The sequence below is a fragment of the Zonotrichia leucophrys genome, chromosome 1 (assembly GCF_028769735.1).
Source record: "Zonotrichia leucophrys gambelii isolate GWCS_2022_RI chromosome 1, RI_Zleu_2.0, whole genome shotgun sequence".
Classification (NCBI taxonomy): domain Eukaryota; kingdom Metazoa; phylum Chordata; class Aves; order Passeriformes; family Passerellidae; genus Zonotrichia; species Zonotrichia leucophrys.
In genome coordinates this window covers 93961039-93983025 of record NC_088169.1, presented here as the reverse complement: position 1 = coordinate 93983025, position 21987 = coordinate 93961039, and the positions used below count along the sequence as shown (strand labels likewise).

General features: G+C 42.8%; 1 protein-coding gene across 3 annotated transcripts; it reads left to right on the top strand.

Moving 5' to 3' along the window:
- Positions 1-77: 77 nt before the first annotated feature.
- Positions 78-20895, top strand: NAA50 (N-alpha-acetyltransferase 50, NatE catalytic subunit). Of its 3 annotated transcripts, none has more exons than XM_064722901.1 (5): positions 78-288; positions 12601-12734; positions 13213-13332; positions 14280-14346; positions 16900-20895. In XM_064722901.1, the coding sequence occupies exons 1-5, from the start codon at positions 281-283 to the stop codon at positions 17078-17080; spliced, it is 510 nt and encodes a 169-aa protein (XP_064578971.1). In that variant the 5' UTR covers positions 78-280; the 3' UTR covers positions 17081-20895. The 3 variants fall into 3 exon arrangements, with proteins under 3 accessions (XP_064578971.1, XP_064578963.1, XP_064578953.1); XM_064722893.1 differs by having other exon boundaries at positions 12598-12734; XM_064722883.1 differs by lacking the exon at positions 78-288 and having other exon boundaries at positions 12371-12734.
- The last annotated feature ends 1092 nt before the right edge of the window (positions 20896-21987 follow it).

Below are 21987 nucleotides of genomic sequence, written 5' to 3'. Positions count from 1 at the left end.
TGCGCGGCGGGGGCGCGCGGGAGGGGCGGGGCGGGGCGGGCGGGTCATGGCGGGCGGGGCGGGGGCGCGCGCGCGGCGTGAGGTGAGGGGTCACGGGGCGGGGCGGGGCGGAGGAGGCCCATGTGGAGCGGGAGCGGGAGCGGGATTAAGATCGGGACCAGGAGCGGGATCAGGAGGAGACTGAGCTGCCCGCGCTGAGCACGGGGAGGCCGGAGCCACACCCGCACCGCCGGGCCCCGGACGCAGGCAGTGCGGACGGCGGGCAGGCCGCGGACGCGCCATGAAGGGGTGAGTGCGGGGCTCGGGCCGGGCCGGGCCCTCCCGGGAGGGGAGCTGCGAGCGGGGCGGGCCCGGGCGGCGCGGCGGGCGGGAGGCGGAGGGGGCCGAGCGGCGCCGCCGCCTCTGAGCTCGGGCGGTGTTGCTGGGACGGGGCCCGCGGCGGGGAGCCCCTATGGGCGAGAGCAGCCGGCGCTGCCGCCGCTGGCGCCCTTCGGGCTGAGCCGGAGCTGCCCGCGGAGCTCCCGCGCCGTCACCACCGCGGCGCCGCCGGAGCGCGGAGTCTCCGCACGGAGCCCCGCGCTGGAGCGGGCGGGACGCGGCGGCTCCTCGTGCTCGGGGGATCCCGCCCTGCCGGGTCCGGCGGGCTGCACGGCGGGTGGGGATGCTGCCGGCCCTGCCTAGTCCTCGTCTGGCGGCAGCGAAGAAGCGCCGCTCACTGTGTGCGAAAAAGCTGCCCGCCGCGGATATGTGTGGTTTTGCAGGGCTATTGTGTGCAACATCCTCTTAGCAGTTTTGTTGGTTTTTTAAGTCTTTAATTGCTACGTGGAGCCTGTACAGCGTGGATGGATGACAAATGAACTGTGCTCTGTGCCATGTTTCTGTAGCACGCCCGCTGCTCTGGGTCTGGCGTCGCTTTTCCCTCCCAGATTTGAAAACTAGAGATTTCAAATCTGTGTGGCTGAAAACACTGATTTCCCTCTCAGTGGGGGCACAGAGGTGCCGTTTTTGTACAGGAGACTGGAGGCCTTTACACTCTCAGTCGTGCTTTGCTGTCAGATGACCTGCCTGACCTTGTCCAGGTCACTTTGGGACAGGTTTTTCAATGTTGGCTAAACCACCTAATGTTTATTAATTTCAGCATCACTTGTGCTCCACAAAACGTGCTTGTTCCAGTTCTGTGCCTCAGTTTCTTCACAGTCACAGGGGAAGCTTTCCCCAGCTGATTCTCAAAAGAGCATTAAACCAGTCCCCTTGGAACTGGTGTTATGCAATGATGGGTATTATTATTCCAGTTTGGCGGCTTAAGGCAGGGTGAATGGAAGCTGAATCACTTAAGCTTTTACTAAGAAATGGTAAGGGGTTTAGATTATTAGCAAGAGGGGTGAGGTCATACAAGACTGCTTGATAACACACTCTTAGCTGGTTCTTACGGCTTGTAAGCAGCTTCAGGCATCCTGAGGGGCTGGCAGGTGTCTGTAGAAAGAGGTTCAGGGACGATTGCAAATAAACAAACTCTCAGCTGACGTGAGATAGGTGTGTTTGGGATATTGGACAACCCTTTATCCACCTGCAGCACCCTACATGCAATGGGACACCGCCACTCTTGGTCCCGGTGTACCGAGGACGGCGGGGCGTGCGGGAGGAGCCGCAGCACGGATCAGCCGGGATGAGGTGGCAGGATCGCTGTTCCGCAGCGCTCCGACAGAACTGGGTTTCCTTTTATCCTCTGTTGACCGCTGTGCTGTTTGCTGCAGCTCAGCCGTGCTTTGGTGGTGTGTCAGTGGTGGGATGGGTTACTGGGACCTGGGTGAGTGAGGGGGAGAGCGGCCCAGGCGTGCCCGGCTGTGGGGAGGGCTTGGCAGGGCACGGCCAGAGCTCTCTGCCCTGCTCGGTGCTCCCGGGAAACTGAGCCTGGCTCTGCTTGCACTGAGCAGGAGTTCTCATTTCATGGGCTTTTTTACTTCTTTTAACTTTTTTTTAGACTAAAAGGCTATGGATAAAAAACCTGCATACCACTGTTCTGCTTCCAGAGCACCAAACTTTATTTCTGTCACTTTACTTTTACTTACAGGCAGCTTTATTTCTGGTTCAACTTCAGGGCTTACTGCTTTGGGTTCTGTACTTGGTATTTCTGCTCTTCTGGTACTCTTTCATCTCTTTGAAGAGCAGCATATTCCTGTCTTGCCAAAACACTGTTAGCACCACACAGCAAGTTCTGGTGCAGAATAAATTCATATTCCTGTGCAGATTCTCATATTGAATCCAGGTGTTCTCTCAAAATTCAGATGGAGGCAAATATGCCAGCAGAGCTCAAATTGAAAAATAACCCAATTTAAATACAATGAGACTCAAAGGACTAGAGAATAGTTCAAAAGGAATGTATAAATTACACAGGGGTACTTGGGAACAAATCCAAATTGTTTTTTAAGTTACAAAGATCGGTGAAGATCCCTAAAGTACAAGTACTGTCAAAGGATAGGTCTAAAAATAGATCTAAAGCTTCAGCTCTCAGCATACAGAAACTGATAAGCTTGAAGGGATCTGGTCTGTCTTCAGTATTGAATCCAAAATTGTGGACAAGTCCTTCTGAACAAACTGACTCCATCTGACTGTTTTTTCTGGGAATGTATGCACTGCATTGTAACCCACACCACAAAATGCAGAGATGATTTTGGAAGCGCTTGGAGCAGCTGATGTTTAATCAGCTGTCATTATGAAGAGTCTACTTTGGCAGAGAAAGAATTAAAAAAGAAACTATCCAGTTCATTGGCATGAAATTTCACATCTAAAAGTCTGTGTAGTCAATGTATGTGTTGCAGCCTTCTTTCTTAGCTCTCTGAATTTGAAATAGCACATAGATGTGTGTTAATAATGCATAGCAGGTTGTAGTGTCTATGTCATCAGGGTGTTTGAGGTTGGGTGACCTACCTGGGCCCTCTGGTTTCAGATGTAGCAGAAGATTTTTGTGCTTTCTTGCTGCTTACAATTTTGTGGATTTTCTCTAATTTGATGACTTAAACATCATCTTCTCAACTGGGAACTGCTATTGGCTTTCACTTGGTTTTGTGAGACTTGGCTTTGTGTTCACTCTATTCTCACCTTCTGAATGATTTTAATAGAATCTTATTATGTTTCCCTTTTTTCCTTAAATGTGACTTGAAAAACTTAGGTAATTCATTGTTTTGTTAGTGAACCTTGTAATTCTCTAGAGATTAATGTATGTTTATATTTATTATATGTAATTATTGTTAGTTTTTGAATTTGAAAATTTATTTTAGAACTGTGTTTGCATGAGGAAAAATACCAGAGGAAGAGACTTAGGTTCCACTGTCTGTAGTAATCTGGCTGTTTGTATAGAGCAGATGTAAATAATACTCCCTGCATTTTGCTGTTTTCATGGTGTTGATTCAATTGTTGCTCAGTGGTTTTGTGTTTTCATTGCAGTTGCTATGCTGCTGGTTTTCAGGAGAGAAAACTGAAAGTCTTGCATTGATTCTTGAGCATATGCTGATTGCCGTTTGTGACATTTGATGTCTTAAAGTCAGGGTGCATTTCTGACTTGTTTCATTTCAGATGAAACCTATGAAAGTAAGGCATGCAGCCTTTCCCTGATGGCCTTCCCTAAAAATCACGTTGCATGAAGCTATTGCAGGAGCTGCGTGCTCCATTGCGTGCATGTACCTGCTCTGTGACAGCATTGTCACATACAAGGGGCCAGTAGGGCGTGTTACAAGCAGGGCCCAGTGCCTGTGATCCTGTGCATGTGTTATTGTTTCACATTGACCAAATCCCTCTCCAGTTTTGATGGGAAACATCTGGGAGATTGTCATGCAGCAGCACATCTTGAGTCATGTGGTGGAAAACTGAAACAGGGAGTAAGTAGAGTGCTGTGTGTTAAACCAGCCTTAGAAAGAGGTGTGCACTAACTGCTTTTGGGTGAAACGCTCCTAGGAGATTGCCTCTCAGTTTTGTTGTGTTTGCAGCTAAGTGTCAGGTTTTGGAGTTCCTCAGGATCCTCCTGACTTGCTGTGGAAGAGTCCTGCAGGCTGCATCCTACACAACAGGGACCTGCTGCCTCAGAGAACTTCTAACCCTGAGACTCTGCAGCTTGTGCTGCTCCGGCTGCCTTTGGAGGACATCACAGCTGGGGAGTGCTAAACATAACAGAAAAATAACTATATTGTGTCTGGAGTGTGGGGAGCCATTTTGGTAAGCTCTGATACCTCTGCTTGTTTTGCCTGGATTCAAGGAGCAAACCTTTCAAGGTCCTGAGGATGATCATGTTTCTGAGGAGAACAGGGAGGGATTTTTCTCTCCTGAGTTAGTATGACAGAGTCTGCAGAGCTGCTGAATTGTTTCCGTTTGCTCGGCACAGTGCTAAGCTTAACATATATGGGAGGAAGTTCCAAGTTTATGAGAAAACTGCTGAATGGTCATATGCACTGGAGTCAGGACAAAAAAAGGTAATTGAGCTTGAAAATCACTTTATTTTTAGGCTTTTGCTGAACCTAGAAATGTCCAAGTATGAGCTAAAGTCTGCATTTATTTTCATGGAAATGAAAGTAAAAGCCTTGCTTATATGCAAGCTTACAAATGGCTTAACAGCTTCTAAATGAGTTTATAAAAAACTCAGTGCAGTTTATTATAGGTACTTTAACCTGATTTATAACTCTGACCACTCTGAGTTTAATTCCTTAACCAGATTAAGACATTCCACGAAGTAGGAAGGATTGGGAGGGTAGGAAGGTAGCAGAGTTGTAGCCATTTTACTGAAGCACTTTAGAGCCCAGTCTTGTGTTTTGAGTACTGTTGGACCATTTGGTTCTTTCTGCATGTAGATGTAGCTTGGTAGTTTGGGACAGTTCTATGAAAAATGTGGTAACATTAGTTAATCACCAAATGCCTCAGACTCTGCTGCCATCTCCTGAGGACAAGAAATTATGCATCCTCCTTTGCTGTACTAAATCTCTTTTAAAATGGGGAATAATGGGTGGTGGTTGAGCCAGAAAAATACTTAAATCCAAGTGGAAATCGTTCAGAACTTGAAGAGCCTGCCCATTTGGCAAGCATTACACATGTTCAGACCAACAATCTGAGAAGGCTGTAGATATTTTTATCCAGAAGAGGAAAGAACATGAAAAGTTGGAGCTTTATATTTGTTTGGGAATTGATAAGAGAGAAGTGCAGTACTTCCTTGCATCACTCCTGCTCTAAGTGAGGCAGCAATGCCAGGATTACTTTCTGCTGCTGTCTGGAAAAGAGAAAGGGAAGAAGTGACCCATGTGGGAGTTGTTGTAAGGCAGCAGAAGTTGGTCAGGAGGGAGTTTGAGGCAGGGAAGCCAGGGTAAGAGAGAGTCTGTGCACAGAAGAGAACCTGGTTATATGGGGACTCTTGGCCTTGAGGACCTGAGAGCAGAGAAGCACAGCACTGAAATGGGGTAATTGTGTATTTGTGTCAAAGCATATTGAATGAATTCATTATAAAAAGGAAATTATGCCTTAGGCTTTATTGAAAATAGAGCCAAAACCATTTCCACAACACTGTCACCAGGCGACTAAGATTAAGATATTTGAATTTTCCTGGGGGCAGAGTATTTCTATCTTTAATTTATTGAAAATACTGTACTTCATAGTAAGATCTTCATGCATTAAGTACTTCCTGAGCTCACTTGGCCTTCCTTCTCCCTGTTCCTTTCCAGGCTCCATGTGATTTTTGGCTCATAGCAGACTAGAATCTCTAACCCTGAAAAAAATTGATTTCCACCATCTGAACATTGTATTTATGTTCTGTTGAGAGTATGGGATGAGACCCGGGCAGCAGCTGAAGGCTTGTGAAAGTTTTCTCTACGTGGCACTTGGAGCTGTTGGCAAAAATCACAAATTAAGTTGAAGATTGCAGTTAAAGGAGATTTATTTGTTTTTTGATCTTTGGCACAAAATTTTATTTGAGAACAATTAATTCTTAGTGAAAATTAGGAAAAGGATGGGGGGAGGGAAATGATTGTTGCCTTAGAAGTGTTTTTAAGGTAGACACATGAAATTGAGAGCACTTTCAGTTAATTTTTCACAGTATGTTATTAATACAATGTGTGATTTGAGCACCTTGCAAAACCCAACTCTGGGACTGAAATCCAAAGTATAGGTAGGAAACCAATAATGAACTGACTTTTTTTCCCCCCCGCTGTTCTAATGGACAAAGGCATTTGTAAAGAAATGCATTTTCAGTGACCTATAGAAATAGTTTGTGTGAAGCAGAAAAATTTTGTCCTGGTGTGTCAGTTAGGTAGTTTGTTACGTGTGTATGTACAAGAAGTGCCCTCAAGATGAATTTATGTAAATAAGGTGCTTTGTAAGCATCACTTCTATTTTGAATTTGAAGGTAAGCCTCTGTTCTTACCTGATGATCATCAGGTACTTCATGAACACTAATTAGCAAAGGCTCATGATCTTCTGGGAGGCAAGTAAGGTTATAATTATTAGATCTGGGGACATTGAGGGTGTGGAAAGGGGCAGTAATCTGTAAGGTGTCTCAGGATATAGTCAGTGGAGGCACAAAACTAATTTTGAGGGAAGCTATTTCAAAATAGTGAAGTACTTCTGTTTAGCAGTCATGGATAAAAATCAATGTTCTTGTGAGCTTGCTTTAGAGCAGCAGCGAAGAGTTGGGGTTTGTGGCAGCCCTTTATCTGCTGTATGATGGCAGACAAGTTGTTTCCTCTTTCACCTGGTACTGATGTAGCTGGGATAGGCTGAATCAATATTTTGGCCTTAACCTTGTGAGATGCAGAATTTTATGGACAGGTAAGTGATGTATGTGTGTCTGCTTTTCTGTTCTAGACCAGCTACATTTATTTTTGTCCATTTTAGAGTTTGAAAATTCTGTGAGCTGGGCATAGTGATTCATGCTCTTTGTATCCATCTACAGAATAGGATAGCTTTTCATTTTCTTGGGACAGTTTATTTTTCACTTGAAGATTTGAGACCTAGGTAGGACATGTTTCAGCTGGAAAAACTGTGAGGCTATTATAGCATAACTTTGCTTCTTACATGTGAAGACTGGCCAGTCTTTTGTACGTGGTCAGGTTTTCTAGGTTGAAGCAGAGTCAATTATACAATATCCAGATATAATGAAGAAACTTGACTGTAATGTGCTTTGTATTTTTTTTCCTTAATGCTGAAGGGAGAATCAGCAAGGGTCTGATGTATGTCTCGGGGAATTGTGATGCATGAAGCCTGTTCACAGTGACATCTAGTATTCTTGCAAGTCTTGAATGAAGTCTTCTGTTAATTCTGATTCTAAAATTGCTTTGTGTTCTATTGTACATCATTGTGCTCTTCTGCAGGCCAGAACTGGGGGTAACGTCCAGCAGGGTATCAGGTGTCATGCAACAGTAGTGAGCAGGACTAAAGAAGATCAGGGGTCTCAGAGCAAATTGGTCAGGCTTTCTGCATGCTAGGTTTGTTCTTATCCTTCTGGTTTTCTGACAAGCAAAGCAGAGTAGATATGCAGCCCACAGATCTTTGGGATAATTGAAAACATACTGGTCTGCCCACAAGAACTACACTAACTTGTGTGTGTGTAGCGAGACAGCTCATCCATTAAAAAAAAAATCCTCAGCAAAAACAAAGCAAACAAAAAAACCCCATAAAATTCCCAACGACCTCAGAACACTAGAAGAGGTTCATTTGGCCTTGGAGTAGAATCTGAGGAGAGCCTTCAGGTCTATAGCCTTCATAGTTCTGGTTTGCTTTGATTTTATGAGCGGATTATCCTGTCTAGACTCCTGCTTTGACTTGGATGCCAAAATAGAAGCAATAAAGCTAGCTGGCCTCTTAGCAGGTGACAAACCTTTTCTGAAGTCCTCTTAATTTGTTAGGGCCCATTTCTCAGTGCTGCCTCTCCTGACTTACTCCTCAGTAAGTTTTGCAAGTTTCAGATACAGCTCTGCTAAATTTAGCCTGCCAGATGCCTTCAATAAGCTCGAGCCCAGCTATCAGTTACACGGAGATCTGTTTCAGTCAGGCACAGCCCTCTGGGGAGAGACTTGCACTATTTAAAGTTGAATGAGACTGAGATTCTTACAGCATTAAGAAACTTGAAATTCGCTTTTTCTCCCTGATGTTGGTTCTAAACTAGTGTTGGGCACTTGTTATTCCCAGGGAGTGAATTTGTGTTTCCTGTTGAGCTGGAAATTGGCTGCCTCTTGAGCTGTCATTCTGTATAGCAGTTCTCCTTTGGTATATGTTGAGCAGCAAAAGGCAGTCTGAACGTGAATAACACTAATGTCTCATGTAGCCTGTGTTATTTCCAGCAGTATCAATGTAAGGCATTGTAGGAAAAATAGACTGTTCAAATCACAGCACTGTAAGCTGCAGGCAGAGCAATGCAACTGCAGCTGGACTAACTGGATTGCATTTGGTCCTACAAAATGTGTGAGGCTTTTTCTGGCCAGAGCCTGGAGGATCTTAGGACACTGGCATGCAAGAGCAGGAGTGATAATGCCAATGTTCTGGGCATGCATCCAGTTTCAGGAAGTGGTGCCTGTCACCTCTCTGAAGTCACACTTGTGTTCAGATTTGGTGGATCCCTCTTCACTTCCGCTCTCACATCGCTGGGCAGTGTTGCTGTGCACTTTGAACAGACAGCAGCCTATGCACCAGCAGCTCATTCCCTTCACTAGTGAATTCTCCACGTGGTTTTTCCCCCAGTGACCAAGTCATGGAGTGTAGCAGCCGTGAAAAGCACTGAATGTTTCTCATGAAAATGTAGTCCTAGGATATGTCAGGAGAATGCTTCCAGTAGTGGCAGGAAAAACTTGGTGCTATTGGACAGGACAATATTGTTTGGGCTGCTGTAATTGGTTTTGGTTAGCCATGTTTAAGGAAAACCAACTTTAATCAGAAGGAATGTAAGGAAGAGCTAGTATGACAATACTAGGAATTAAGAGCCAGCTTTACAGGAGAATTCCAGGAGCTTGGCTTTAGTTAGAAGAAAGGTATGAAGAGATCATGATAATTCTCTGAAAAGGCCTGTACAATGGTCCTCATAATCTCTAGGCAGCAGAGAGGTACTGGAATAACTGAGAATAATGCTAGCATGGGAGCAGCCTTACAGTGGAAGATGTTTAAGTGGCTTCAGAAGGCTGGTGTTTCATTGAGGACAGTATGGATTTGTAGAACACTGCAGTAGTAAGAGGCCTGACCTGATAAGCCAGGAGTCCCTCATTCCTCTGTGGTAAAAACAATTGCTTGGAATGGGGTGACTGGCTTGTCCCAGGGGCTTTGACATCTAAGATGGAGTACAGTTGGCTATTGCATCTTCCATGGGATACCAGTAGTAAGTGTGGATCTTCTTAGGAATATTAGTGGCATTATAGAGTTGAATAATTTGTTATGGGAGGGCATGTCTCTTCTGGGCACATCAGGTTCTTTACACATCTTTGTTCTCTCATATGATAATTTGACCTGATTAATTTAATTTTTTTCTTTGCAACAGCAGAGGACAAGAAGGTACACCTTTTCCTAAGGTGGCATCACAGGACTGGCCTAGTCAGACCTTAGCTGACACAGTAAACTTGCTTAAGTTCCTGATTTGGCTGAGACTGCACATGAAGAACCAGGTGTAGTTGTAAACTGCTGTTCAAAACAAGCAACAACAAAAAAGAGCCCACAAAGATACTTGCTTTGCTTTGGTGAAAATAAGGGAATGATAATTTTGAGTGCTCTGTACAAGTACTTGGAGTAGTTTTTCAAAGTACATGTTGTTCTATGGATGATGAAGTGTAGCACAATATCTGTAAACTGTTTCACAGAGGTACTGGATAATCTGCATCCCTGTGCTCCTCTTGCACAGTACTTCCAGTTTAAACTGAGGTGGGCTGGCACTTCCGCTCACGAACCAATTAGTTCTGCCTATGGAAACTTTTTTTTCTCTTCTTTATTCTGGCAGAGGACTTGTGTGATGAACACAGTCAGGGGACTGATGTGGGTTAAAATCAAACTTTCCTTTTTTTGTCCAGGTTAGTTTTAATTGGTGTTGGTTCACTACATTGATGCACAAACATTTGTGCCAGCAAGAGGATGGAAATGAGTGGCTTGGGGACTGCTGCTTTTGGCAGCAGTGTCAGCTTTCCCATTATTTTACTCAAGGCCCCAGTGGCACTTTGGCCACACCATCCTCAGGCAAAATGATGAATTCTCATAATGTGGGTCTTCCTTTCCATGGTCTTACTTAATTTACGTATTAAATGGTTTTGTGCATAATAGATGTGCTGCTGATTTTATCAGCTAGTGTTATACATGAAAGTAATTTATAGTTTGAGTACATAGATATGTTTAGGGTATTGATTTATGCTTCCTGCAGTGTTTCTCAAACCTCTTTCATATTATTCTCCAGGGTAAGATACTGTCCCTGGTGCAGTTCTTGCAAGGACAAACCAGATAGTGACAGAGCATAGGAGACAAGCAGTGGGAGATGGCAGGAGGCAGCATGGAATGTGGCAAGTGGTGAGAGATAGAGGGGGGAGTCCAGGGGCTTGAGGAAATGTGTCAGCAAGTGCCTTTTAGCCATCTACTAACAGAGCTCATTTCTCTGGCCTGTTGCCAGCCTCAGAGGTGATGTCTTGGCTCAGCAGCTGCCAGCCTTAGACTCTGCTTCTGCATTTATTTATTTATTTGTTCTCTGTCTAAAACCTTCTTGGTGAAGATCCATTTTCTGGCCATGTTTCCTTTCTTAGCCATCTTGTCCTGGCTGCCTGTGGTAATATATTTTTGTCTTGTTGCATTGTTGTCATAAATATTTCATAGTGGCTGTCTTTTAATGCCTGGCTTGTTTGATTAGTAACTAATTAATCTTTCAATAATATTAGAAAACACTACTTTATGATGGTCTGTGTCAGGGATTTTTGCTCTAAAGGAGACCTGGTGTATAGCAGCTTTGTTGTGGGTTTATCATGCTAGCATTGCTCATCTACTGAAGCTTGGAACTACTTTTTGTATCACCAAGGTTAATATTGTGTTATTTGGAGCAGCAGTCTAGGCTTTCAGTAGCTGAGTGTGAATGTGAGGTTTGTCTCCTCCCTTGCTGACCTCCTGCAGCTCATCTGACCTAGCTGGGTAGTTGAGACCTGCTCCCTTTGGTTTCTGCTCTCATGCAGACTGCAGCAAAAGGGACTCTTCAGGCTTCTTTCCCCTCCTAGTAGGAGATTACTCTTACTCCAGCAAAACTCTCTCACGGACACAAAGATACCCAAGATCCCACATGCCACAGTTTTACTCCCACTCTTTGTGAGGAAAAGGCAGCAGCCCTGCTGGCTGGGGTCAGAACTTGCCTCCTGTGAGCCTGAAGAATCCCTGCTGTGCTAGGCTGGGCAGTTGTGCCAAGCTGGGCATAAAACAAGTGCTACAGTTTCTCCACCATCTCATAACTTTGATTGCGTGCTTGTTTACCCTGGGAGTGCTTCTGTAGTGTGAGAACATCATCCTTATTAGCCTGGCACTTGCACTGTGTTGGAATATAATTCTCAAAGGGACTTGTGCAACTGGCCATACATGAAGAAAGGAATCTTGAGAGCAAGCAGTGTCTTTACAGCTATTTGGGCAGAAAACAATCTGGCTGCCCATATCTATTCAGTAAAACAGGGCTGATATGAACCTGGAATTGTGTGCTTTTCTAATTCCATGTGCAATGGCTTTCTGTATATTCTGGTGATCATTTGGGAAAAGATTTTTATTATCTTGGTGTTTTTATTTTTCATTCTTGCAATCATTGTTAAAACTGCTTGCCCTCACCCAAGGGTAACTAATCTCTTTCTTTTTAAATTTATTTTTTCTTTTTTTGAATGTTATTTTCTTCTGTGTGCAAGTTTTTCTGTCAGGAAGTTAGTCTTAGAAAAGAGAGAAGCTTGGTCTGTTTCTTCTCAGTATAATTCAGTGTATTTTAAGGTTGTGGTTCTGCTCTCAGTAGGAAGAAAGATTTCAGTGATGATCAAAGTAGATGCAGATATCACCTTGAGAAGAGCACAGTTGCATATTAGCAGGCTTCATATATTTGTTGCACACAATACTGTTGGTTTTTAGAGAAAGATGTCTAGTAATGACTTTGTCTAAGCACAGGCTTTATATTGAGAGGTGGTAAAATTGAGGTTGTCTTTGAAGCATGGATAAGGACTTCATTTCCTTGGTCTCTGTTCTAGCTTCCTGTTCCTCCCATATTTTCACTGGGGTTTTAATTTTTTTTTTTTTTTGTGACCTTGATGATCAGAAGGCAAATGAGTGGGATAATGTTAAAGCTAATACTTCTGTAGAGATCCATGTTCTCCTGTCTCCCACTCAGTAAAACCACACATATACTATGGTACATTGGTGTTTAGTATGGCCTGAGAAACTTCTGACTGTACAGAACTGACACTAGATTTGGGACTTAAATCAGCCACCAGCATAAGACTTGAGTGCATGGGTTGGATGTGGCAGTTCAAATATGTATTGAGCTGACTGTTAGATGGAACAATTCTCTAAGGATAAGCAAAGTGATTGATCTTGGTGTCGTTAAAAATGTTGCAGTATGTCAGATGTTAAGCATGTTTTGATTTGTTCCAGTAGCCGGATCGAGCTGGGAGATGTGACGCCACACAACATTAAGCAGCTGAAGAGGCTAAACCAGGTCATTTTTCCTGTCAGCTACAATGACAAGTTCTACAAGGATGTACTGGAGGTTGGCGAACTTGCCAAACTAGGTACAAATGTTCTTGCCAGTAATTGTGGGCTGTGGTGGCAGAAGTGGTCAGCATTGCTATCCATAATGGTTTTAAATAGCAGCTCCTTCTATTTAGTTGTTTTACATCATGAAAAATAACTGTTTAAGAGCCTCAGAGAAGCCACAGAGGGTCTGTGTTCTGACTAGATTACATCCACTGGGAATAGGCATGTTTTCTGTTCCAGAGGACAGCAGTTTTGCATTGCAGCTTACCCTGATGCCATTGCTGGTTGGTGTGAACAGTGATGAGCAACCACTCATCAAAAGTGTTGACACAACTAGTGTGTCAAAACAGCACTAGTTACTTCATTCCAAGTGTGAATCCACAATGTATGTTATTTTATCTGGGTAGGAGAATTAACAAGAGGGGAGGGAGAAAGATCCAGGGTGCATATGAAGGAGCTGTATGTATAGTTTGAGCCTTGTTTCTGCTAATCCTTTGTTTCCCTCCCTGGCAGCCTATTTCAATGATATTGCAGTGGGAGCAGTGTGCTGTAGGGTGGATCACTCCCAGAACCAGAAGAGACTGTACATCATGACACTTGGATGCCTGGCACCCTACCGAAGGCTAGGAATAGGTAAAGAGGGGTCTTCTTTTGTGTCTGAGGCATCAAAGAAACCACGTTGCTGTCCAGCTTTGTAAATGCTCTTTCAGACCTTTCACCAAGTTACTGCTGATTTCTTTGGAAGGGTCTTGGGGGAAAGAGTATGATTTATCATGTGTTCATTCTTCCCTGCCTTTCAGAAATGAACCTTTTGTAGAAATTTTTAATTCAGGATTTCAGGTTACTTTAATCTTAATCATATTATCATACTGTGATGTAAATACTCTGCTTCTATGGATGGGAAAATTGTTGCAGAGAGAGATGAAATATGTCAGAGATATGTGGCCAGTATGCAAGTCATATGTAAGTAGAACACAACATTCCTTCATTGGCTTCTCTCTTCTAAATTCACTCTTCTAAATATAGGAGCTTTATATTTATTTTGTCTTTATCACTACTGATTATTTCTGCTCAGGGGTAGCACCTACTTTTTGTCTATATTGCATTTAGTTCTTTGTTCCACATTGCAAACCCATAGGACAGCTTAATCAAGACCTATAGTAACCTCTTTGCCTTGACAAACTGGAATAAAAAGGTAACTTTATTTTAAATTGTTTTACTAGGTGTTTAGTAGAAAAGCTTACCAGTGCCCTCACTGCTTTATACAATATTTTGGCTGTATTTTGAGCTGAGTTTGAGACCTTGAAACTAGTATTAAAATAAGCTGATTTTTACATATGCTTCTGGTTTGTTGTGATTTTTATTTCCTCTTCAAAGAAATAATGAATTAAGGTTTATGAGCAATAAGAGACAGAATGAAATATTTACACATCATGTTTTATTTGCCTTTCCTAGTTTTCACACTTTATCATTTTAGTCTACCTACAGTCAACCTGTCTCTCCTCAAGGAAGCACCTAGCTAAGTACAGACCAAATTATGCCCTTCTAGTTTTCTTAAGTATCTCTTTATCTTTTGGCAGGAACTAAAATGTTGAATCATGTCTTAAACATCTGTGAAAAAGATGGCACTTTTGACAACATCTATCTGTAAGTAAATGAGTTATACTCATGTGTTTTTTGAGAGACGACAAAGATAGATATGGGAGCAAAGGGATGGAGATCCAAGTGTGGGTTTAGTGTGTATTTTTGTGGGGTTATGGAACATAGCAGGAAAGCCAGGGGTCATGTTCTGGGTTTGTTGTGTAATGCTGAGAAAACCAAAAGCTGCTTGATTTAGAAAGGGTTCTGCAGATTTGCTGAATTTGAAAGTAGTTTAGTTACAGAATTATGTTCTAGAGCAAAATTACACTGTAAGACCAAAAAAAAATTTTTTTAAAAAAGATTTTATTTTTATTATATAAGGTCATCTTCAGAATGGAAAATACTGCAAGTCTTAAATACAGTTTTGATGCATTTGCTTTCTGTCTTTTATGACAGCACTCTGTGGTGCAGCACTCTGGAATATTAGAGATGTTTGCAAGCACTGAAAGTTTACTCCATTCAGTAGTAAGGCCCAACTGCTGTTCCCATTCTTGCACACTGCCAGTCAGCTCTTTGTGCAGCAACACAATAAACTAGATCAGTGCCCTGACCCAACTGGGGAAACTGTTTTCTGGGTGTTGGTTTTTTTTCTTCTAGTGTGGTTTTGGGGGTGGTTTTCTTGTGCTTAGTTTTGGTTATTTTTAAAATCTGTGTAAGCACTTGGCATGATGCAGGCAAGAGAACAAGCACTGGAGTAGAGGGCAGTACCAGCAGTCCCCGTGGAAAGAGTCTGAAATCCATACATGCCAAAACTGTGCTTGTCCTTTGCTGCTGGTTTCACAGTTGTGCTTTTTGGTGTGCATTGGTGTCTGTGCGGTGAGCAAGTGAGTTTGGTTTGATGGCAGTTCTTGGCCTGATGCTTCTCTGAGCCAACTCCTCCTTGTCTGTCACTGCCTTGGCCATCACACCAGTGCAAGCACAATGCACTGCTGGGGACAGCCCCACAGCAGGTACAGCCTGGATGGACTTACACTGCCACAGAACTGCACCCTGGATACTTGCCAGGCCTGTGGAAGATGCTGTGTGAGGAGTGTTTCATACACTGATATTGCTGTAAATGGAGTGACTTTCTCCTCAAACTCAGTCCACTTCTGCCATGGAGGTGTGGACTCTTGCACATCCTCTGCTGCTGTTGCTTTGTGCCACCTTTGTAAGAGGAACGTGCTTCAAAGAGGTGTCTGAGTAAAGTTGCCTTTGGCTCATATTCCCTCCTGCTCTCCTGCCTCAGGAGAAGTGGTAAAACTCTCTGAGATGCCTGTGTAATGGGACAGGGGCTGTCCTTTTTGCTTTTGCATCTTACTGTGTGCACAGTGAAGGAACTGTTTGCTGGTTTTAATACGAAAAAAACCCCAAATCCTTCATAATCCTTCTTTATAGTTCCAAGGCCAAGGATTATGGCATGACAATAAATAGCCCCCAAAATTGGACTAAAGTTCTTTTAGTGGCCCATTGATTTTATTACTATGCCTATTGCTTGTACATTTTCTATTTGAACATATTATGCAGTTTAGCATCAAATTTGATATCACTGCCTAAATTTGTCATTACAATAACGTTCCCTTATAGCTTTTTGGTACTTATTGGGCTTAACACTAAGATCTTTTGTTTTATTCTGCTGTTGCTTCCACAGTTACTTTGGTTCTATGGTTATGCAGTGTGTTGTCATGACAAAGTGATTAATTAAGTTGTGCAGTGTCCACTGAATTTTGGAAGTGTTTAATGAATGCCTTTTATTGATAGAAACATTTTTATTTTTTTTTTCTCTTTTTTTTTCTTTTTTTTTTCTTTTTGGTTTTTTCAGGTTTTTTGGTTTTTGGTTTTTTTGGGTTTTTTTTTTTTTTTTTTTTTTTTTTTTTTTTTTTTTTTTGTTTGGTTGGGGTTTTTTTTGTTTTTTTTTTAAATGAAACTTGTGCAAATAAATGTCCTAATCACTCAGGATAAAGAGCTGATGGCTGTTTGTTTTGGAGGCCTTGAAACACACTAGCAAAATATGTAAAACTCTAGGGGAAGTAAATACAAGAGAAAAGGACTTTGTAAATCCATAGGACTTCTTTGTATTACAGCTTTTTGTGAGGAGAGAGGAGTGTTTAGAGTAGAGCAAGGTGTTAAAAGAATATCAAACACTATTGCCAGTTGTATGTTACAGTGTGTTGGTCATCCCTGAGACAACTCCTCTGGTCATCTGCAAAGGGTTACCACAGCAGGTTAAAGTTGGCTTTATAGTGAAACTGTTAAATATTTCCACTGAATATCTGCCATATTGCTTTAATAAGATGAAGAAAAATTGAAATTACTGAAGTAATAATGCTTCAGAGTCTCTCTGCTATTTTGTGTTCCTTGAAAGAGTTTTACTGAGGGGAAACCTTTACTACTGCTGACAACCATGGGCCATCCAGGAGCTGAGTGTTAGCCCAGAATTGAATTGGGAAGATGAACATTTCCAGTCTTGGATTTACACCGCTGTTCCTGTCTCTATCTATCTAGCTGCTTTTCTTGTCTTTGACCATTCTGAGTCTAGAGGCAGATTACTGACCCCCATCTCTCTATGTTCTGTCCCAGGCATGTGCAGATCAGCAACGAGTCTGCAATTGACTTCTACAGAAAGTTTGGCTTTGAGATCATTGAGACGAAGAAGAACTACTACAAGAGGATAGAGCCGGCAGACGCGCACGTGCTGCAGAAAAACCTCAAAGCCCCTTGTCTTGGCCAGAACGCAGATGTGCAAAAGAACGACAACTGAACAAAACCCCAGCGGACACTTTCTTGCACTTGCTTGTCGCCAAATAAGGAAAGAGAGGCCTCTTTTTTTTTCTTTTCTTTTTTTTTTTTTTTTTTTTTGGTTGGTTGGTTGGATTTTTGTTTTGTTATGGATTTTTGTTTTAACTCCACCCCTTCATCTTATTTTTTTTTTCCTTGACCTCTCTCCAGCAAAATGTAATGCTTCTTCCAAGGATTGTCCAATCATGTTTGGGGTTGGGTTTTGGTTGGTTTTGGATTTTTTTTTTTTGAGCTCTCCTTTCTGGTGTTTTTTGTTTTTTTGAGGGCAGGGGGGCTGATTTTTTGGTTTGTTTTTTTTTTTTTTTTGTTGGGGTGGGAAAAGGTGTGCAGATCTCTTTTAAGTTTGAGGTGTGGAGGGCTTGAGCAGGTTATCCTGATGACAAGTTTCCTTCAGAATTATTCTTTCAGTAAGCAGAATGTAAACCCAATGGGGGGGAAAAGGCAAAGCAATATCTTGTCCTTTGAACTCCTACATTATTGTGTTTTTTATAACCTACAGGGTACTTTACTGTCCCCCAACCTTTGAATGTTACTTCAGTACTTCCCATTTTTCCTTTAATTCCCCCACCTCAAAAAAGTATATTTAGTTCTTCCCAATATTTTTGAGTATGGCTTTTTCCTCCATCTTTTGCTGAGAAGGGTGGGCTTCTTTTCCATACCTTTTCACTCTGCCTGGGCTGATCTTTTTGGATGCTTTTTTTAAAATACTCCTCACCCAAGCTGGTGCTACACTTCTTAACTGACTGAGAGGAGGATTTAGAGTGGTCTTTGTTTTTTCTTATTTTCATTTACCCAACTCCCAGCAGACTTTTGCCAGAGCAAGAGCTAGATCTGGTGTTGGCAAGAATAACCTTGTAAAAATACAGATCCTGAGGCAACACCCTTGCTTTTAAAATGGGTGAAATTCTGCAGGGCTCATTGAGAGTTAGTTTATCTGTGTTGTTGGGATGGAAAAAGTGACTGTGACCACCTTACCAGCTTTGATGACATAAAGCAAGCACCTGTCTCCAGATGACTTTGTTACAGCTACTGAATCTGTGGTGACACATGTAAGGGTTGAGGAAACCAGGCAGCAAGGCTAAGAAGGCAGACATGAATCTGACCTTAATCACATAGCTTTGCAGGGTCTCCTGGATTTGCTTGGGATTGGCTTGACTTGCTGTGTTTATGAGCTCCTTTGGGAGGAGGTGGTGAAGAACTGCGTGGTTTTGCTCCTTTGAAGATTATTTTCCCCTTCCCCTGTTGAGTAGTAATAATGCAGTTCTCCTCTGGTGAGAGGGTGTTGGTGGAGCACCGGAGAAAGCAGCGTATATTAGAGCATTTTATGGGTTTGGAAAATAGGCTGGCTGGCTTCTTCCTAGTACTGTAACTTTGAGGCTACAGTAAACTGTACTAAGCTCTGCTTTGCATCCTTTCATGCTTTGTTTGCGTGAATACCAGTGCTCCTTTCTAGGCACTGTTGCCAGCAATTTTATGTATGCCAATATAAATACCAGCTTGAGCTTGGACTCTTCTCCAAGCATCTGGGAAAGTGCACTGAGCTGAGACAACACCAACCTGCCCCATCCCCCATGTAGATGCTGAACTGTATTCTTTTCCTGTTTGTTTTTTCAAGTTTAGATCTGCATCTTGAATTCTTCCGCTCTGAAAGCCTCCAACCTGTAGTGTGCATTGCAGCATACATCTGGTTAGTAGGTGCTGTCCAGTCCTTAGAGGGTGACTTGGAAACCAAGGATTCCAAAATGGGAATTGTGGTGAGGCAAGGGATGGCACCCCTCGCTGCACATCCGGTGGTCTTTGATACCCCAGGGATGACTATACCAGCTGCTACACAGTTACTCCTTCTTTGACAGAGGGGTGTAGCATTTGTGTGAGTGCATCTTGACAGACCTGTGCTGGAAAACGGCTGCTTATTTTGCTGAGTTTGCACTAATGGAGTCCTGGAGATGGGCAGGTGGCCAACGCCAGCCCATCTGCATGGCCCGAGCACCTGCGTTCGCAACACGTGGTGGCAGACTCTGGCTGGAGAGATGCAAACGGTTCCCGTGGCCAGAGGCAGCCTAGTTCTGACAAAAGCTCATTTTCAGTACAGCTAGGGCCTGCTCGTGGTGGTTATGTCGGCAGCCCGGCATCTTTCTAGAAGGGGATGTATCGAAGCACAATTGTCTTGTCATATGCCAACATAGTTTCCCTGGCCATCTGTAGACCAAACCAAGAGAAGTATGTGGAGGGAGAGAGAGATAGTATTGTATTTGAAGGTGTTGGTGCAGCACAGCTGTAACTCAGACCATAGCTGCCTCTGGTGCCAAGCAAAGTGCTCTTCATTCTTCTAGAACTAAGTGGTAAGTGTTTGGGTTGGGTAGATGGGTGTGGGGATATGAACTCTTAGGATTTGCTGTTGTCGTAGGCTTCCACAAATCAGTGTGTTTCACAGACAGTTATTCTTCAGGTTTCAAAGTACAAGTCTGATGTCTGAACTTACTTGGATTAACCTTTGTTTCTGTCTCTTTTTGCTTTGGGCTGCCATCATTCTATGAATGTATCCATGAGAACAATTCTTAAAGCTCCTATTCCACAGCAGACCTGCCTCATTGTAACTTCTAACAAAATGTTTTGTAGGAGGCGGAAGAGAGAATAAATCTAAGACTCCTTTTTCCCAGGCTATTAATCCTGGAAAACAGTTGTTGAATCTTGAATACAAGGTTTAATCTGAATCTTAAGGAAACTGTGTTCCCTGTACATGGGTAAGGGCAAGTGAAGGTCAGTAGTTCTGGATGACAAACAGTTGTATTTTATTAGTCTACCAGTTGTGTTGAGTGAGGGAGGAGAGTGCTGTATTTTAGTGCTGTTACCTGGAGACACTGAAATTGTGTGAAGTATGGGCTTACTGCAGAGAACTTCAGTTACTTTGGTTGTTGCTGCAGGAGGACATCCTTCTAGTTTGAAAATAACAGCTTGTGAACAACTCAATTTTTGCGAAGTTGGGAGTTTCAGTGGGGGGAAAAAAAACCACCAGCACCTCCTGTTCTGGATGAAGATCTAGCAAGAAAAAGTATGCAACTAAGAGCTTTAGAGTGTAAATTGTGTACATACAAATTACTCCTGAATCTCTGCAACTGGCTTTGTCACACATCGGTTCAAGTATGAAGATATTACCTACAAAAAGACTCCTACTTGAGGAAACCATGGTACAGGAGAAAAAGAATCATCCAGAAGAGAGATCCCTCATTTTTGGGAGGGGTAAGGGGGAAGAATGTATTTAGTGTATACAGAAACTGGCTGAGTTTACATGATGCAGCTAATGGTTAAACCTGCCAACTAAATATGACATACTGTTACAATTGAAACAAACTTACATGCTATTTAGTTAAATCTTGATGGTGCCCTGTGTCTAGTAAAAATTTGATCCTCCAAATTGTTTTATTCTCCCCCATGTTGTAATCCAGGGTCAGCTGCTATGCACAATGTCTGTGTTTTGTAAAGTGTTTGCTGACTTGGATGTTTCTTTTGAATCTGCAACTGCTTCCTGATTAATTTGACTAAGACCACCCCTGCTCTCTTGAGTTAGGATTTAGTGAAAGGTATGCTGTATGCAGTTTACAGATGCATTCTCAATGTTACAAGTTAAGTTGCAGGGGGAGCAAATTCTTTACAATAAGATGGTCCATTTTTAATCTATATCATTGCCCTTGTTGTACATCAGGAGCATGTTTTTGTTTTTCTCAAACTCTTTAGAAATACCGTTCAGAATAAACGTGCACTATTTGAGTTATGTCATTTACAACTTGTCGTGTGCATTTTTTTGCTGTCCAGCTGTTTCCTTCAGAAATCAGATATAGACTATTCCTCAGATGTTTCATAAACTGTGTAACTCAGAAGATTTCTAACATGAACTGTGTGTTGGGCTGCTGGGATGAATGCCTAGGGTGTCTGACAACTGTGCAGAGTGAGGTCTGTTTGTTTTCCCTGAAGTTACGAGCCTTTCCTCAGAAGTCCTGTCTTGTGGGGTAGGAGGGAGGAGAGCAAGAAGAACTGTTCTGGAATATTTTTGATTGAGCAGTTTGGAAACAAACAGACCAGATGTCAAGAACTCTGGTTTGGGCTTTATAGGTTAAAAAGTTTAAAGTATTCAAATTAGCTGCTAGTCATTGCAAATCTTGACCACAGCCTTTGAAAAACTATGATCCATATTTGTAAAAGTGACTGGTCTTAACATCCAGCACTGACTTTTCTCAGAAAGGTATTTAAGTAAAACTCATCTCTCTTCTTAACAACTCCAGTCTCTTCTGTTAAAGCCATTTTTTGTCTGTAATTTCACCAGGCTCCTCTTCTGCTTTGAAGTGCCATTTTTGAAGTGATGAAGTTGCACTCTGGCCCAGGTTCTGGAGGAAAATAAGAGTTTCCCTAAATTTGTACATTGTATTGTATTCACTTAAATAAGTTCCTCTGGAAACTGCTTTATCAATAGATGGAGTTGCTGCATTCATAAGAATAACAGTGCAAAAGCAAAGCTCAGGCTCTGAAACTTGTCTGTAATCTTGAGTGGCTGCTTCCAGCTGTCTTCCCCGACCTCTGCTGGAGGGCCTGGAAGGCACAGCTGGAAGTGAACTGCTACCAGAAGTGCAACCTTCATCACTCCAGCCTCACCAGCAGCTGTAGAGGCTGGAAAACCTTTGCTGTACTTAAACTGCTGCAGCTGTTCTCCAAACCATCCGGCTTTTATTGTTTTGTGTTTCTTCTCCTTCCTCATCCATCTGTTCAACACCAGATAACTGAGTTGCCCTTTACAGGGAAACTAACAGGTACTCCTGATCATTTGTGTTGTGCTTTCCCAAAGCTGTGCTGGTTCTACAGGCACTCCCATTCCCC